The sequence below is a fragment of the Pholcus phalangioides genome, unplaced genomic scaffold (assembly GCF_987345545.1).
Source record: "Pholcus phalangioides strain wild (caught in Gottingen) unplaced genomic scaffold, Ppha-v1.0 ptg000014l_1, whole genome shotgun sequence".
NCBI lineage: Eukaryota > Metazoa > Arthropoda > Arachnida > Araneae > Pholcidae > Pholcus > Pholcus phalangioides.
This window is the reverse complement of record NW_028301607.1, coordinates 17,101,347-17,118,434: the sequence shown is the minus strand read 5'-3', so window position 1 is coordinate 17,118,434 and position 17,088 is coordinate 17,101,347. Positions and strand designations below refer to the sequence as shown.

The 17,088-nt window shown below is 34.5% G+C and overlaps 1 protein-coding gene across 3 annotated transcripts in view; it reads left to right on the top strand.

Moving 5' to 3' along the window:
- Nucleotides 1-369: 369 nt before the first annotated feature.
- Nucleotides 370-17,088, top strand: part of LOC149078221 (protein arginine N-methyltransferase 8-like) — a 30,328-nt gene continuing 13,609 nt past the window's right edge. The window contains exons 1-5 of one of the 3 annotated variants that reach the window (XM_089241817.1): nucleotides 370-578; nucleotides 5,612-5,779; nucleotides 12,985-13,140; nucleotides 14,440-14,503; nucleotides 16,832-16,977. In XM_089241817.1, coding sequence (XP_089097943.1) covers nucleotides 561-578; nucleotides 5,612-5,779; nucleotides 12,985-13,140; nucleotides 14,440-14,503; nucleotides 16,832-16,977 — 552 coding nt within the window. In that variant the 5' untranslated portion in view covers nucleotides 370-560. Of the gene's footprint in view, nucleotides 1,249-5,611; nucleotides 5,780-12,984; nucleotides 13,141-14,439; nucleotides 14,504-16,831; nucleotides 16,978-17,088 lie in introns of all 3 variants that reach the window. The other 2 variants (XM_089241818.1, XM_089241819.1) reach the window with 2 other exon arrangements.

The window sequence follows — 17,088 nt, the reverse complement described above, 5'->3', positions numbered from 1 at the left end:
GTAAACATCGGTTCAAAACGATAGTTTTTCAGTATTTTTTCAAAATCATGGAAAAAAATTGAAATATTCTTTATAAAGGATCATCGTAAAGCTTCGATATATGAACTATATTTTGCGGCGAAGGAATACACTCTCTACCTTTCTTTTCACTGCAAAGTTAACCTGAAACCACTGAGCTATGCCTGAAACAGACGATAGAATAAGCCTCTAGAACAGTGTTTCCCAAAGTGGGCAATATCGCCTCCTGGTGGGCGATGGAATGGTCCAAGGGGGCGATAGAACCTACTGATTTAACATAGGATCCTATGGGCTGACTTGAGTTGGGGGCGATGAGAGGAAAAAATTTCTGATGAAGGGGGCGATGGAACGAAAAGTTTGGGAGACTAGGCACTAGAATAACCCTTATCAAGTCACCTTAATAGGTCTTAAGTAATCGATGACGTCACAGTGACGTATGCTGCTACTCTTGAACTCCTGGGTTTTCCATGATATTAGATTAACGGATGCTCCCATAACACAGTGTTTTTAGTTGTGCCGAACCGGGAGCAACTGCATTCAAAATGGCATCAGAAATGGAGGTATGGTTATAAATTTTTGCCCGGCTTTCTTATATTTTGCGTTGAAACAAATTCAATTCTATAAAGTAATAGATGGGAAAATAAGAATATGTTTCGATATTTTTAATGATCAAATTTTAGGGATTTCCGGGGTTCCTCCAACTTTGGTTTCTATTTCCTTTATTTGCGACCCATCTGTTCCCCCTCCATATTGTATTGTTTAAGCTGAAATTCCGTTATCGAACCCCTTTTGTTCAACCCTAGCATCTCTGTTGAGCATTTTGAAGTGTAATAAATAAAATCATCCAAATTACATTGAGCGCAGATATAATTGAATGTCTGAATATGTAATTTGGATTTTATGAATCACTCCTATGCTGGCGATTTTTTCCTGGCGTCCATAACGTTAATTACGGCCTTGGCGACTTACGTCGGACGTGTTTGGCGCTGAAAGAAAAAGTCGCAACTGCGGATTGAACTGTAGCTGTTCCCAGCACATGAACAATAGACGGAAAGAACGCGGAACAGCTATTGAACAATGTAACGTGAGAGTGGTTGAGCACTTTGTTCCATGTTGACTAAATGCTGGTATGATCGTCGTCCTAGACAGTGATGCCCGTTAATAAGAAAACGTTATCCACGTAGAAAGCACAAATGTGCGTATTTTTTTAAGGGGCCGTTCAAGTATTACGTAAGCAAATTTTTAGCCATTTTTGACCCCGTCCCGTCAGCAAAATTTCCTCATCAGCTCTGCCCCTCTGAATCATAACTCATATCTTCATAAGGGGTGGTTGATTACGTAAGCATTATCCAATCCCCCCTTGTCATCAGAAGGCAGCAAATCGGACTCCCCCCCCCCCCCCATCGATGATGACGTAATACTTGAACAGCCCCTAATGGATTGATTTGCTGGAGAGGGTGATTGCGTGGCGTTTCGTTTTCTGCCGTCAAAATCACACATTTCCATTTCTTTTTAACTCTACAGTGCTTGCGCTGCATACTGTTCCATTAATGGTCGCAGCGTCTCGCAGACGCCAAGTATGTTTTTGCGCTAGTAACAGGGTTTAAGCTACAGTCACATTTTTTGCAAAATGCGAAAGAAAATCTTAGAATGTGATGGAAGTAGTTGCCACTTTTGCAAAAAATGCGTACAGGATGTATGAAACGGGTAGACCCATCCATCAATCATTAGCATTTGCAGAGTTGCCAACAGTTACAGATTTGGCAGTTGGTCACAGCAGTCTGTAGTTTCTACGAACAGCCACAATAAATTATGAGGTTGAATGCGACATGCTCAATACATAGAAATCTGATTTACAAAATCAGGTCTTTGAGTTTCTTGCTGTGTTTTATTTATTTTTTCAAATTTCATGAATCTTTACCATAATGATGAATTCATATGCGTATGGGAGTTCGAGAGAAGACAAAACTCGGAACCAATCTATTTTGTCTGAGCATGGAAGGCAATCTGTAAAGCCATCCCACAAACACACAAAAACCTGTTTTCCATCAAAACTGCCTCGCGCTGTGGGTTAAAAACATGTTTTTGCATGCTTCAAAACGGTGGAGTGGACAGATTTTTCATGGCGGGTCCGGATCCGGCTTCATTTGCATAGGACATGGTCAAGCTCGCAGAACTTGTGTTGGAAAGTGTTTCAATGTAGGTGCCATAAGAACTCTGATGCGAAGAAAACGGGCATGGGGAGAGGGGGGGGGGGTCTAGGGTTAGCAGAACCAAGTAGAATGACGTTTAGAACAAAAGAAGATATATGGGGTCTAGAGTTACAAGATGTCCATATATATGGCTCATAAGTGTGTATGCACGTTGGGAGTGCATTGAAATCCTAGAATTATTTAGGGACGTGGCAACCTTGGATAGTTGCTTCGGGAGGGGGAAGGTCATGTGGTCTGAGCTTTCTAGGTTCTAGTGCCAATAAGGTGCTCTTTTCAATGAAATTAAAAAATAAATTTTTGAGTGTTTATTTTTTATTGCACTATGATTATGATGTCCTAGAAGAGTACCCCCTTCACATGACAAAGCAGAACATTCATCACTACTGACAAGCTTTAAGCCAATGTTGGAATGTCTGTATTTTGCTAAAGCGTTTTTTCCCATTTTTGTTTTTTTGTTAAAGGAATTTTTTATCTACCTTAAATCCTGACTAGTAATATATATTAAGGTCATCGGACTCATTTATAAGTGTAAACAGATTTACTACGTAAAATTTAAACAATAGTATAACTTCTAAGTAATTATATATATATATATGTATCAGGGTTTAAGCTATGGTTTCATTTTGCAAAAAATACGAAAGAAAATCTTAGAATCCGTAAGAAGTGGTAGCCACTTTTACAAAAATATGTACAGGAGGTACGAAACGATTAGGCATCCAACCATCAATCATTAGCATTGTAGCATTTTGCTGAAGCTTTTCCCCCAATTTTTGCTTTTTTGCGAAAAGAATTTTTTATCTAGTTTAAACCCTGATATATTTGTGGTTTCTAATTGTAAGCACAAATCACAACTTCAGTTTACAGTGTGACACATTCTTTATTCAATGTATGCAAATACAAGTTGAAAAATCATTATTGCGCTGTTTTGAAAAAAATTTCATATTAAATATTTCATTAAAAAGGATGTAATTTTAGATAAAATTAAGTATAATAATTATTTTATACATTATACAGTTTATAAGGAAAGTGTCTCAAGAAATTCTTCCATTAGTATACATAATACTTTTACCTGGTAATGTTCGTTTTCCTGATTGAATGTTTTCTTTGAAGTCATGTTGGATCTAAAAGTAAGAAAATAACTACTAAGAACAGCTGTTGCCAATAACAATTAAAAATATTTGATGAAATAAATTAATACTTATCTTTAGAATCAAATAAAGTCACTTGGTGTCTCCTAGACTCCAGAAGTGCACATTCATAAACCTCTTCTCTCCAGCACTGAAATGGAACGGGCCATGTCGATGAGTTCTAGACATTATTATTTAATTTATAGGAAGGTAGTTGGAAGCACAAGTCAGCCAGTCAATCTGTTTAAAAACAGTGAATAAAAGAAATGCGCTTGGCGTCTCTCGGATGCCACACGAGCACTGCAGGGTTAAGAAAGCTTAAAGAAAATGCATTTAAAAAGGTGGAACCTAGACTGAATGTTTCAGTGTGAAACTTTTAGCATCAAACTTAACAGTGTAAGACTATCTTCTCCATCTGTATGCATGAGCAGGCTCTCAACCTTTTAAAGCCTGCGGCCCGGTTTCATTTATTTTTGTAAGTGGGGGCGGGTCAAACACATGACTAATGGGGAAAGAAAACAGCCAACCACTCACGGCCCTGTATGAATTCAGAGCCATACATTTGAGAAACATTGACATAATCATCGTTAACCCTAGAATACTTACTAAAGAAAAAGCTGATCAAAACTGCATGTTAACTGCCTATACCTCTACATCTCTGGAATGTAGAGTTAGTATTCTAGAGTTAAACTCCCTGGGTTGTGTATATAGTATGAAATCGTAAGATATATAGGCCTATTCAGTTTCTCTTCTCTATTTAAATTCTTACCTGTCCAACAGTGAAGCTATTTTATTGTAGCTGTAGGTGGGTTTTTGTCATTATTACAGTACTTAGAAAACATAATAAGCTCACATAAAACTAATCTTGAAATTTTGAGCAGTACCTGAAATGAATTATGTAATTTTCCACAAAAACATCACCTTCAGCAATAGAATGCCCCAGGTCATTTAAGTGATCTGTAAATGTGCCATGATTCAATTAAGGAATCTGGTTATGTGCTGCTTTGTTCATTTTTATGAAATTTAGTTTCAGGTCACGGTTAGGGTTACCAGATCCGAAGGCTGAGAAAGGAAGACTTCTGTGCATGCATTCTTAGTGACGTCACTTATCCCAATTTCCCCCAAAAATGGTGCCACTGTTCCGACCCATAAAACCAGCCACAACAATTTTCCCAATACCTAATAAAACAGAACTATTAAAAAAATTCTGGGACTTTGGATGGCTATTCGTGAGTGCGCGGGGGGGGGGGGGGACATATCAATGAAGAAATATGTGTTTCAAAATGGAGGAAAACGAATTTCCCCAGAGAAAATCAAAAATAATTACGGAAACCTGAAAAGAAGCAAAAAAAGGTGAATTTTTTCCGAAATGTAGGACGATGTTTGATATGACATCAAAAGGGAGGACATGTCTTCTTAAAGGAGGATGGTTGGTAACCTCGGTCACGGTCCACATTGGATAACCTCAGACCACATTCAGCCCATAGACCATGTATTGAGCATGCACGTTTCAAGTGAAATGTGAGGAAAATTATACTTACAGAATCCAGCAAAACCACCATTAAACTCTGCCATCTTAAGTCTCCCAGGCTGGACCCCACGTATTTTACATGAGGGGCTCCTAGAATGGGGTCTTTCGCAGAGACTTCCTGGCTAGATTTTTCACAGGTACCTCCACATATTAGATTTATACTGTAAAAAACAAAAAATGATAATCCTATCGCTCCTCTAGTCTGCAGCTCTGTAAGTCCTACTCTTGGGGGGGGGGGACATGCCCGAGGAGTCTCATGTCATATGTAGGCCGTTGCTTCCAGCTAAGTACAGGCACAGCACATCACTTTGCCTAAGGGCCATGATGTTGAGACTGCCCTGAATAAAACTCGAACTAGAGGGGAAAGTATGACACTCAATAAGTTCTTGCCCAGTGGTCTGAAGACCAATCTTATTTACAAAATTTTTGTTCAGTATAAATTTATGGAAGAAAAATCAATTTAATTTGTAGAAAGGATTTCTTAAAGACCGTGGGAGCCACGAGAAGAAGTATAGTTCAAAGGGAGCCATGAGCAAAAAAGGTTAAGAAACACTGATTTAGACCATTCTCTCCCCTCCCCATCTCCAGAAGAAGAAAAAAATAGTTGGCCTCAAAGAAATTTGATTGTCAGTGTCAATTATATTTTTTAGTTTTTAAAGCAAATATTGTTTGTATGGTTATTGTTTTAAATGTGTTTTCATTTATGGTTTGTTCTGTTGCAGGTGTCCACTAGTACACCTAATGAATCCAAGGAAGTTTCTTTGACCAAGAAGTCTCAATACTGTGCCAGGTGCAATGAACAACTAAATGGGTTGACAACTTACAAGCCAGAGGAAATGACTTCCAAAGACTATTATTTTGATTCGTATGCCCACTTCGGTATACACGAGGTGAGTTGTTCAATTTATAGATTTTTAAAAAGCAATACAGTGAAACCTGTACAAAACGCAACATCAATGGACTGAAATATTCTGATTCGGATTTTCCATTTTATAAAGGTGTAAATAAAAGCACTTATCATTGAACACAGGCTATATTTTGATTCCATTTAAGGCAGGTTTCCATCTCATGAAATGCCCATCTTAAGTTTCACTGTATATGAATCCAATTATAAAACTAATGGTGTGATGAGTTTTTCTTCAAATGAAGTGTTTATTTAACACCAACATTTTCGTTAGCAGCACTGCTGTAAGTTTTATATTTAACCCTAGACATTTTTCTAAAAATTTTTAGTTGGTCTTGAAGGTATATAGATGTCATGAAAACAGGATAAATTGTCGATAATAAGAAATATATGTGATATGTGTTACTTATAGTAGGTAAATATACTGTACTAGTAAATATACTGTATATGTGTCATTCCTGAAAAAAAAGAGTTTACAAACCATTTTTGAGACTAATTTTTTTGTTACAAATTTTCAGAGCATTCTGGTTGTAATTTTTTTCTAGTTCGTCATTTAATTCTCTGTCATATGGTAGGCTACTTAATTTGTTTCAGATGGCATCTAATTTTTGTTTTTTAATTGTTTGTAGCAAAGCTTCAAAATCTGGCTTTCCCAGCTTGAGAAAATGTGTTGAAAAGGGAGACTTGGCGTAAATCTAAATTTTTTTTTTCAAACAACTTGAATCACGTTTTATATATTTTATTGACGAATAAAATTGACATTAATATTTAGATTTTTTTTCCTATGAAAAGCTTTTTTTTTTTCATATCATGAAGTTTTTCTTAAGATGTCCATGCTGTTAGTCATTTGGGAAATGACCATAAATGAAATGGGACAGAACTATTATTTTTATTTACAGGCTAAACCCCCCAATCCACTTTGGATCATTAATGTGATAGGCATAAACACAAGATTTATACCACTTCCAGAGTTGTCAATTGCTACGGATTGTCCATAGTTTTTACGGACGGTCGCAATAAACTACAAAGCTACTCTGAATAGCCTACTAAGGAAATTGGTTAAAAAAAATTGGGTCTTTTTTAGTTTTATGCTGTGTTTTATTATTTTTTAAAATTACATTGATCTTTACTGTAACGATGAATTTGTATACGCATGTGAGAGAGTTTGGGAGAAGACAAACTCAGAGCCAATCTGTTTTGTATGTGCAGAGGGCAATCTTTAAAGGCAGGTCTAAACCCACCACTCCACTCGATGCCCAAACTTGCAAAAACCTGTTTTCCATCAAAACTGCTTCCATCTGTGGGCTAAAGCCAGGTTTTTGAGTGGTTCAGTGCGGTAGGTCTGGATTGGTGTGAACCCGGCTTCATTTTCATAGTGCATGGTCGAGCTCGCGGAACTTGTGTCAGAAAGAATGTTTCATTGTAGGAGCTCTGATAAAAATAAAATTGGGATGGGGGTCTAGGGTTGCTATAGACATCGTGTATGCGACTCATAAGGGCGTATGCACGTTGGGATTACATTGAATATTCATGAATTACTGAGGGACTTGTTACTTTGGAACGTTGCTTCTTTGGAGGGGGTGTGCCCTGTAGGCTCCGGTGCCAATGAGGTGCTGTATTTAATGAACTTTCAATTAAAAATTTAAAAAATAAATAAATTTGTGTGATTTTCTTTTATTATACTATGATCTATGGTTGGGGTCTTCAACATTTTATGCTCGAGGGCCACTCGTTAACGGTAGTAGGGGGCACCACCCCAAAGACGATCACAAACAAATATATTTCAAAATATTTTAAAAATTTAAACATTCAATTAGTTTTAACAAATATTAATGTTGATTGATTTAAAAAAATTTTAAATTATAGTGTCAAAAAATGACTTTTTTGTTATATTAATACATTTGTTATTTGAAAATGGTTTTGAAAGTTGCTAAATCTAAATTTTTCTCAGAGATTTCTTGTGCCTTCAATTAATCTCAGTGTGTTCACCACCTCCCCACCCTGTCAAAGGTTGATCTTAGGTACGCTCAGATTCAACATTAAAATGAGACGCGTACTACATATTTTATGATTCCATTATGTACCATTTTCGTTTAAAAAAAATTAAGCTGAATTGGGGTAAGAACAATTATTTTAAGTATTTATATCGTATGAAACAATGAAAATGGATGATTTTTGTTTATGCATGTATATGTTGAATTACCTACCAAATAAAAAAAAGTAGTCTTTGGTTACTTACATTATGGATGTGAGTGGATGTAATTTCTAAATTAATGCGAAACTTGACATTGTTTTTGCTTGACTAAAGCTTCAATGTTGGGTAAAAATTGTGTTGCTATTCATAAAGTATCTTCCAAATGCCTATCAGTCAAACGTGTTCTAGTTTTTAATTTTGTATTCCTCATTTGACTAAACAACTGTTCATATGTGTAAGTGCTGCCAAATATAGAACACATGAACAATGCATGTTTGCATATTTCTGAATATTTTTCTTCAGACACATGCTTAGAATAAAAATCAATTAATGAAGGAATTTCAAAAACTTGCATTTAACTGCAGAATCACATTGGAAATTCTAATTGTAGCTCTGGTGGAACACTTTCAATATAAACCGAGAATGGTGAGGAAAACATTTTCATAGAAATTGCGTTCTCGGAGAAGTCTGAAAATCTGCCGCTGAATTCCATTCGCAGATTTGAAATGTACTGTACATAATCGTCCGGTTTCCAAATTGTAAATCTATTTACCAACTCCAGTAATTTAGGGAAATGTATGCAGTTTTTGTTTTGCAACGGACGTTCCCAGAGGACTAATTTAGTTTCGAACGCTTTCATATTGTCATAAAGACTATGGACAAGTAGATCTTTTCCCAGTTATCGGTAGTTTAGATCATTCAGATGACCAGTGATATCGACAAAGAAATGCAGAATCTCTCGTCCACTTTTTATCTTCAAACTCTCCAATATGTTTTGCTTTGGATTTCATGAATTCATCAACTTCCACCTTCGAGGAAAACAGGTGCTGAAGCATCTTTCCCCAGCTCAACCAGCTTGCTTCTGTATAATAACACTGCCATGTTCAGCTTCCAAATACTCTAAGAATTTTTGAAATTGTCTATGGTTAAGTCCTTTGGATTGAATGAAGTTAACCGCTTTCACTACAACAGAGACATTTTCAAAGTTGGAGAAAATATTTTTGCATAACTTCTCCTGGTGTATGAGCAGTGGAAAGCCATCATCTTCGTATTTTCACATTTTTGGCATCTGACTTTATCAGTGTGATTACCACTGTCTTCTGACTGGTCATAGAGGGAGCACCATCTGTAGTTATGGCAGATATGTTGTGTGTAAGTGCAACTCATATTTGGCCATGTTTCTGGAAAACTTGAATATAAGTCAAAACTTTGTGTGGTATCCTTAAGTGTAACTACACTAGCTAACTCCTTAACAATTTTTGTCAATATCATGAATGAAAATGGCTACTTGTGCGGTATCTGCTGCATCCGTCGATTCATCCATAGCTGCTGAGTAAAACAAAAAAATTCCTCACATTTGGATTTGAAGGTCTTGAATACATCTGCTGACAGATCCTCACGCGTCTTGCTACTGTCACACCAGACAAACTAATGTTCAAAACAGCTTGAGTCTGTGTTAGGCAAAGCACATAAAGTGCAGACTGAAGACATTCTTTAATGAATTCTCCATCAACAAATGATTTTCCACGTTTTTCGTAATTTTTTCTGCTATTATATTACTTACACAAACACAATTTTCCCACACAGACTGTTCATTTCTTCCAAAGAATAATGACTGTTGACAGTTTAGCTTTGATTTCAGTTCATTGACTTTTTCACTTCAAAAATGTCTCTCCAATTCAAACTACTTTGCACTATGATTGGTATCGTAATGTCTCTTAATATTGTATTCTTTCATTGTGACTACACTCTCATTGCAAATGAGACAAACTACTTTAGCTGTGTATTTGACGAAAATATGTAAGGATGACTACTTTTCTTGAAAAAAATAGTCACTTTTTCTTTAACTTTTTTTTTGCTATCACGGTTTGCCATCATGCACTCATTTAAAGACTAAAAGGCTTCTGTTCAAAGGCTTAAAGACCAAAAACACAAGTAAACTAACTACTAAAATATTGTACAAATCCTTCTTCCAACCAATCAAGATGCATACATCCACCTTCTCATTTTCCAACCATGCACCCGACAAATACGATATCATGGAAATTCCATTTATTTCAACTTTCTCCCACTTAAAGTTACTTATGGTGGAGAAGTGTATGGTGTGGTTTCTTTTGTGTTTAAGGCCTTATTAAGAAACTAAATACACTACACTGATCAGCCTTTCCTTGTTATAAAGGTCTGTTTACACGCAGTAAGTGATTAAGTGGGTAACTAAATTTAATAAGTTGCCAAGTATGTTACAATGTATGCAGACGATGAGGGCCATTTACACGGGTTTAGTTGGTAAGTGGCAAGTGCATAAGTGATTTAGTAATTTAGTGAAATAAAGATGGTTCTATTTTTCTCGGTTAAGTAGACCTATGAGCATGCGCCAGTTGGCATGGCCTGCCACTCAGAGTGGTCTTTTCGCTCTCTCTCTCTCGAGGGGTTTAGTCTAGTCCGTCGTCTCCTACCATTTCTCTAGAATTCCGCAGAAATATAGGATAGTGAAGTGGCCAGAGGACACAACCTCCAAGTTTGTTGAAGAATATCTTCGCCATGAATGTTTGTTAAACTATAGAAATGAAAACTACCTTAACAAACAAGCTAAAAATTATTCGATGTTGGAAAAAGCTACAGAATATTTGGTCGATGTGCAGTTAGGAGTTGAAAAAAATTGAAGATTCAAAAATATATCAGGTGCACGTGTGGAAGATTTATTATATATTAAAAACTGGAGGGGGGGGGGAGTTGGAATATTTCTCTCACCCAGAACGAATTTGCTGCCATCTATTGTAAAAATACATAATCAAATATTTAACATAAAAATAGCATCTGCATTAAATTTTGAAAAATAATTTCAAAATTTTTTAAATAGTTTTTGTTTAATGCATTTTTATTATTTAATTTTTAACCCTTAGAATTTTCTACGAATGCCAAGAATTTTCTCCCATAATCTTTTCGGCTTACATAATTCATATAATTTATCTATTCTAAATTCGATTAAAATGTCATATAATCAATATTTACATCAATTTATAATATGTTGTGCATTCTTTTTTCCCCTCTTGTATAAGTGAAAGTGAATAAATTTATTCTTCTTTAAAAAAATATATTATGTGGCTCTGATCACAGTATTCGTAAGTTCTACTGGATCCATTGTTATGGAAGCTATGAGCTTTAAAAAAAAAACACCTGTGAATGCCAGATAAATAAAAAAATTATTACTATTCTCCCACGCGTTGCATCTCTCTCCCTCCGTGGATTTGAGTAGACCGAAGTGCACATGCGCTAGTTGCTCTTGGCCTCTATAAAAATTATCCATTGAGCATGTACTTAACTACTTATCATGTGGAAAGAACAATCGGTAACTTAAAATTTAGTTACCAACTTAGTTTTTTAGCAGTTCACAGGCAAAAAAAATTAAAGAGCACTTCGAACTAAGATGTTTATAAATCACCTACCTATTGTTTGTCAGAAATAAAGTTTTGATTTTAAGTAATTAAATGTATGTAAAAAGTACTTTTCTATATGCTATTTTGAAAAACCATCAAAATGACAAAAAAAGTCAAATTTTTTAAACTGTCCTTTTTTAGCATATGTTAAGTTGTGTACTATAAGTTGTGTACTTAATAAGTTGTGATTTCATTACTTTAAGGGGTAAAAACAGCATAAATATATTTTTTTTTTGTAATGGAGTGAATAAAATCCATTACTTTTCAGTCATAAAACCCCAATAAAATAAAATATTACAAAAATAAAAGTGAAAAATATTTATGGAATATTAAACTTCAAATCATTGGCTATAATTTGAGATCAATTTTATTTTGAAAATTCAACTTTGAATTTTTCATTTCAAAAAATGTGGAACGTACATTTTTTTTGGGGGGGGGGCGGTGACCCATATACTTGTGTACTAGCTGACTACTACCTCACTTGAGGACAACTAAAAAGTCAAAAGGCACTCTTCTGTTACAATCATACCACATATTTTCGACAACAAATTGGCACATTTTAGCTTGCTTCTTTCCGCACACCTTGTTATAAAAAAAAAGGAATTGTTGTATAAATAACATTTCTCTTAAAAAAAATAACACTAAACAAGAGGCATAAATTTTAAGAAAATTTGCCATTGGCATGGTTGTAATGGAGGAGTACCTGTCGGAAAAATTCAAAACCTGTGAGTAAGCCAACCTCAAAAAATTGACATATTTCAATTACATGTGCCTTTTGTACTATTAGAATATTATATCTTAGTATGTTATATCTCTGTGTTTATATCTTAGAAATGCAGTGAATTTTCTATAATGGTACTCTCCAGTTCAAGAAAAAAAAATATTGTTGTAGTGAATCACTGTATACTGTTTTTCTTTGAATTTAAAAGTAAAACAGTATATTTCTGAGGTATAAAAACCACAATGAAAATTAATCAAAACTGTTTCAACAACAATCAAGATGTTGTTTTCTTTTCCCCCATTGGCGGATACTTTATCAGCAAACAGCAAAAATTTTCTGCTGTACCAATGGCTACCACATGGTTCAAGAAAACAGTTTTACAACCTTCAGGTCTGCTCGTCAGCTATGCAAGTTGTCAATCACTGTTTAAACTCCAGGCACGAATACTGACTTTATGGCTCCTTCACATATTAACCCTTATAGTGGCAATCCCAAGATTCTCATCGAACTTGATCTGCTTTATTTCAGTCACCCTGAATTATCTTGAGTTTTTAACACGCTTTTATTTCTAATGTGGCAGCTATAAAAGATGCAGATCAGGAAAATTTAAAAAACCGCTTAAAGGGTTAAAAGTCATCCTGTAATGAAATCAGAAAATTTTGGGTCATGTTTAGAACTAATTTGGCGATCACATTTAGAAAATACCAATTTTTTAGTCATGGCAACCTGGTGCCTGGGAATCTTATTGCAATTTTTGTTACTATCAGAAAAAGTTGATCAGCATTCATGCTGTATTATTTTATATTTTAATATTCAATGATAAAATTTCTCATATATAGGAGATGTTGAAAGATGAAGTCAGGACATTGACTTATAAAAATGCTGTTTATCATAATAAGCATTTATTCAAAGGCAAGACAGTCCTTGATGTAGGTTGTGGCACTGGGATACTTTCTATGTTTGCAGCAAAAGCTGGAGCAGCAAAAGTCTATGGGGTAAGATGAAAAAAAAAAAAAAAATTCTTTATTTTCTTCTGCAGATGCAAATTAGTTTTTAAAAAATATGAAAGATGATCTTTACATGTGAAATGTGGTGTAACGTAATCTTTTTTTTTAAAAATAACTTTCAAACTTGATAAAATTGCTTTGTCACATTCGAATTCATTAGCATAAGCAAATTTATTTTTGCATCATATGACAATTATGAAAGGGGACAGTCAGTCAGTAGAATAATAAATAGCTCACCATTTTAAATCATACTTTACTGAATATACAACTGTACAGTCAGGCCCCCCCACTAATTTAACGAACTCTGATTCAACTAATTCCTTGTTTTAACAATTTCTTTCTGAAATTCTGGCAAAAATAGAGGTTGAACCTTTATTTGAAGAGTAAAACCTTGGTATATAATGAATATCTTTTGAATTATCCAACCATTTTTTTTTCTTAATTCTTGTCCCCCAAAACCATAATTCGAAGATTTGACTTCCCAGGAATTGACCTTCAGCCCTTCTTTAGAAACAAAAAAAGGAGGGGGGTAACAGGAATCTATTCCTTCATTGAGTAAAGGAGATATATTCTCAGAATATATGTGGGAAGGTTTCTGTGGCCAATCGGTGTATAATAAAATATTGTGCTGCCCATATCATGTGTTTTAAATTTCAGTGAAAAAAAAGTTTAAGTTAGTGCTGTGTCTTAATAAGTGAAGGATAATGGGTCATCTGAAGAAAAAATGTTTTTCAATTAGCTAAAATTGACAATTTCGACTGAATTTGATAAAAAATATTCTGAGAATATTCTCGAACTAAAAGTTGTCATTCGGGGTGATTACACAAAAATTGTTTTGTTGTGAATGTTTCAGGCAATGAAAACTGATTTATATCTCACAATATAAACAAAATTAGTGAAAACATTTAAATTATTTAAAAGAAAAATGAATATTCTCGATTATTCTCCAATTTTTACATCCAGGAGAATATTCTCGGAATATTCTCATTCTCCGAGAATATTCTCGCCTCACATCTCTACCTACACATCTGTAAAGCATAGTCTCAGAACACAATCCCCTGTGATATATGCATTTACATGTGGATAGTATTTCTTTGGGGCTTTTGTGAAGTCGAGGTTTACATTTCCAAGGTGTTTCAGTTTTGCAAAAATGGGATGTGAGCTTTAATAATAATTGAATTCACTATTTTTAATTCTTGATGCAACTTTTTTTTTTTATTTTATTGCCAGTTATGTAATAAGGAAAGCACATATTAAATAGAATCCTATTTACTTATTTGAACATAGGTGGAATGCTCAAGTATTGTAGAGCTTGCTGAACAAATTGTGAAGGATAACAACCTTGATCATAGTGAGTTTCAAGTGGATTCTATTATTATTATGTGGTTTATAATTATTTTTAATGGAAAACAATGCACAGTAAAATGCCTGTGTAACTACTCAAAAGATTGGAGAAATGCTAGTTATCAGGGCCAGAGAGTAATATTGTTAAAGGATCATTATATAGGATTTTCATTGCAGTTTTAAAAGTTATATGGATGGTAAATACACTAAAATTCTGCTAATCCTAAAACCCACTTAATCTGAATGGCTCTTTAAAAAAAAGGTGTGCAAGATAGTTGAAGAATCAACAACAGAAAAACACACACTCAAAAATTTCATATTGTAACGTGTGTGTATGTGTTATATTTTGCATGCAGACAATGAATATTTTTGCTTTATATTTTTGAAGTGGTACGATGTATTATCAGAAACCTGCTTGTGTGTGGCGAGAACGCATTAGCAGATGCCTGTTTGGCAATGTTTTAATATATTTAATAACTATATATAATATTCTATATATTGGATATTACATTTAATGTTATATAATATGTATAATATTTACATTAATATGTAAATTATATATTGTGAATGTGGCAGTATGGGGGGCAATGCTCCCATGCGGTTTTGACATTTTTTTCTTGTGTGAATTAATATAAAGATAATCACTATAGAGGCGAGATGGGGGCGAAGGAAGCAGCCACAAATTCACCCTTTATAACTGCTGCTTCTACATTACATGGGTGTGCCAAAATGTGTACTTGCCCCGTTTGAGAAAGTATCTAGTTGCGGCGCTAGATAGATGGCACCACCTACTGAACACAAAACACGCCAAATGCTGGGCACACACATAAGCACACTGTTAACTTTCTCCAACACAAATCTGACATAGCTCCCATATTCAGGTGTTAAAATATGTGGCAGTTAAATGGTGACAGATCAGAATGGTGGACCATCAGGGAAGGAAAATAAAATCATTTTACCAGGATAACCAAAGTATGAATAGAGAATGAGAAGATAAGTGTCTGAGAGAGAGGAGAGAAAGCATCTGATTTGCTTTAAATTTGATCAGAAGATATTGAAAATGCTAAGATATTTTTAACAAAATGTAAAATTAGCCAGAAGGGAATTTATATATTGATTATTAGTAAATATATAAATGTGTGCCTTCAACTGTTAATTAAAGTGGATCCTGCTTATAACGTTTTTCAAAAACCGTCATAAAAAATGTTATAAATAGGAAAACACTTTAAACAGGAAATCGCAATGAGAATTACCTATTGTTAATACCATGAAAATAAGTTGTACCAAGTGGAAAAACATTCTAAATGGGAGAAACGTTATAAGCGGGATCAACTGTATATTTGTTTTAGATTTATTACATGTGCAGAATTCCATACATTAAATTCTCAGTGCTAATGAGCTTCTTTGCAAGTTTTTCCTACTAGTAGGCAATGAAAGTAAATGAACCTTTTTGGATAGAACATGTTTTTAGAAATTAATTACACTTGATTCACAGATATCTTCTTGTCTTACCCAGAACATGACCCACTGCTCAGTCTCAATAAAGAAATATAAGCAGGTGATCAAAGACCTGGATTATACTGGAAGAAAATTCAGAGACACCAGTGAATTATTGGGGGGAAGGGCATAATTTTTTTCAAGATAAATTTTTTTTTTTTTTGAGAGGGACCCGCTTTCACTCAAAAAGGACCCAGATTTTTCAAATAACCTGGATCCCAATTAGAGTCCAGTGGCATCTCTGGTGTATATATATATTGCTATTCGTTAGAGCACTTTTTGATTAATTCTGCTTAACTGGAATTTCACCTGTATCCCTATTTAACAAGATTTTTTATTTAAAAAAAAAAAGCTAGCCTGATTAAGAGAAATTCTGCTGTATTTGCACAGATAGTCATATGGAGAAAAATTGAACACATTTAACGGACACTTAAACAGTTTATTCTATTGGTCTAATTTATACATACAATAAAACAAAAGCGTCGGCATGGGAGGACGCATCTGGTCTCTCCCACATATACGCCTGCGTCTCTCATCACCAGAGGGCGCTCTTATATAGTACATCTTCCTTCCCACAGTCATATCTCATTATCCCCATAGATAAAAAAAATTTTTGGGGAAATAAAAATGCAGACAAACTCTGGCAGGTTTGGTTGAATCCAAGTATGGGGTTTTTTAAAAATACTGTGTAGACGAGAAAATTGAATTGTTAAAATAAAAAGTCACCAAATCAAAATGAACAATAGAAATTGAAGTTTTTAGCTTTGTTATATTAATCTAATATATATTTCAGTGTAGGTGAGCAAACCCTCTTACATTTGCATTCTATTTTTTTTAGTTGTGAAAATAATCAAAGGGAAAGTGGAAGATATTGATCTTCCTGGAAATGATAAAGTTGATGTAATTATATCTGAATGGATGGGCTATTCTTTGTTTTATGAGTCAATGTTGGAGACTGTACTTTATGCTCGGGACAAATGGTTGGTAAGTAATGTGTTTACCAAGTTTTCTAGGTCTTTTTAAATTTTTGTATTCTGAAATTTTTAAAGCTAGTTTTAAAAAAAAAATTCATGTGAATAAAAGGCTGAATCAGAG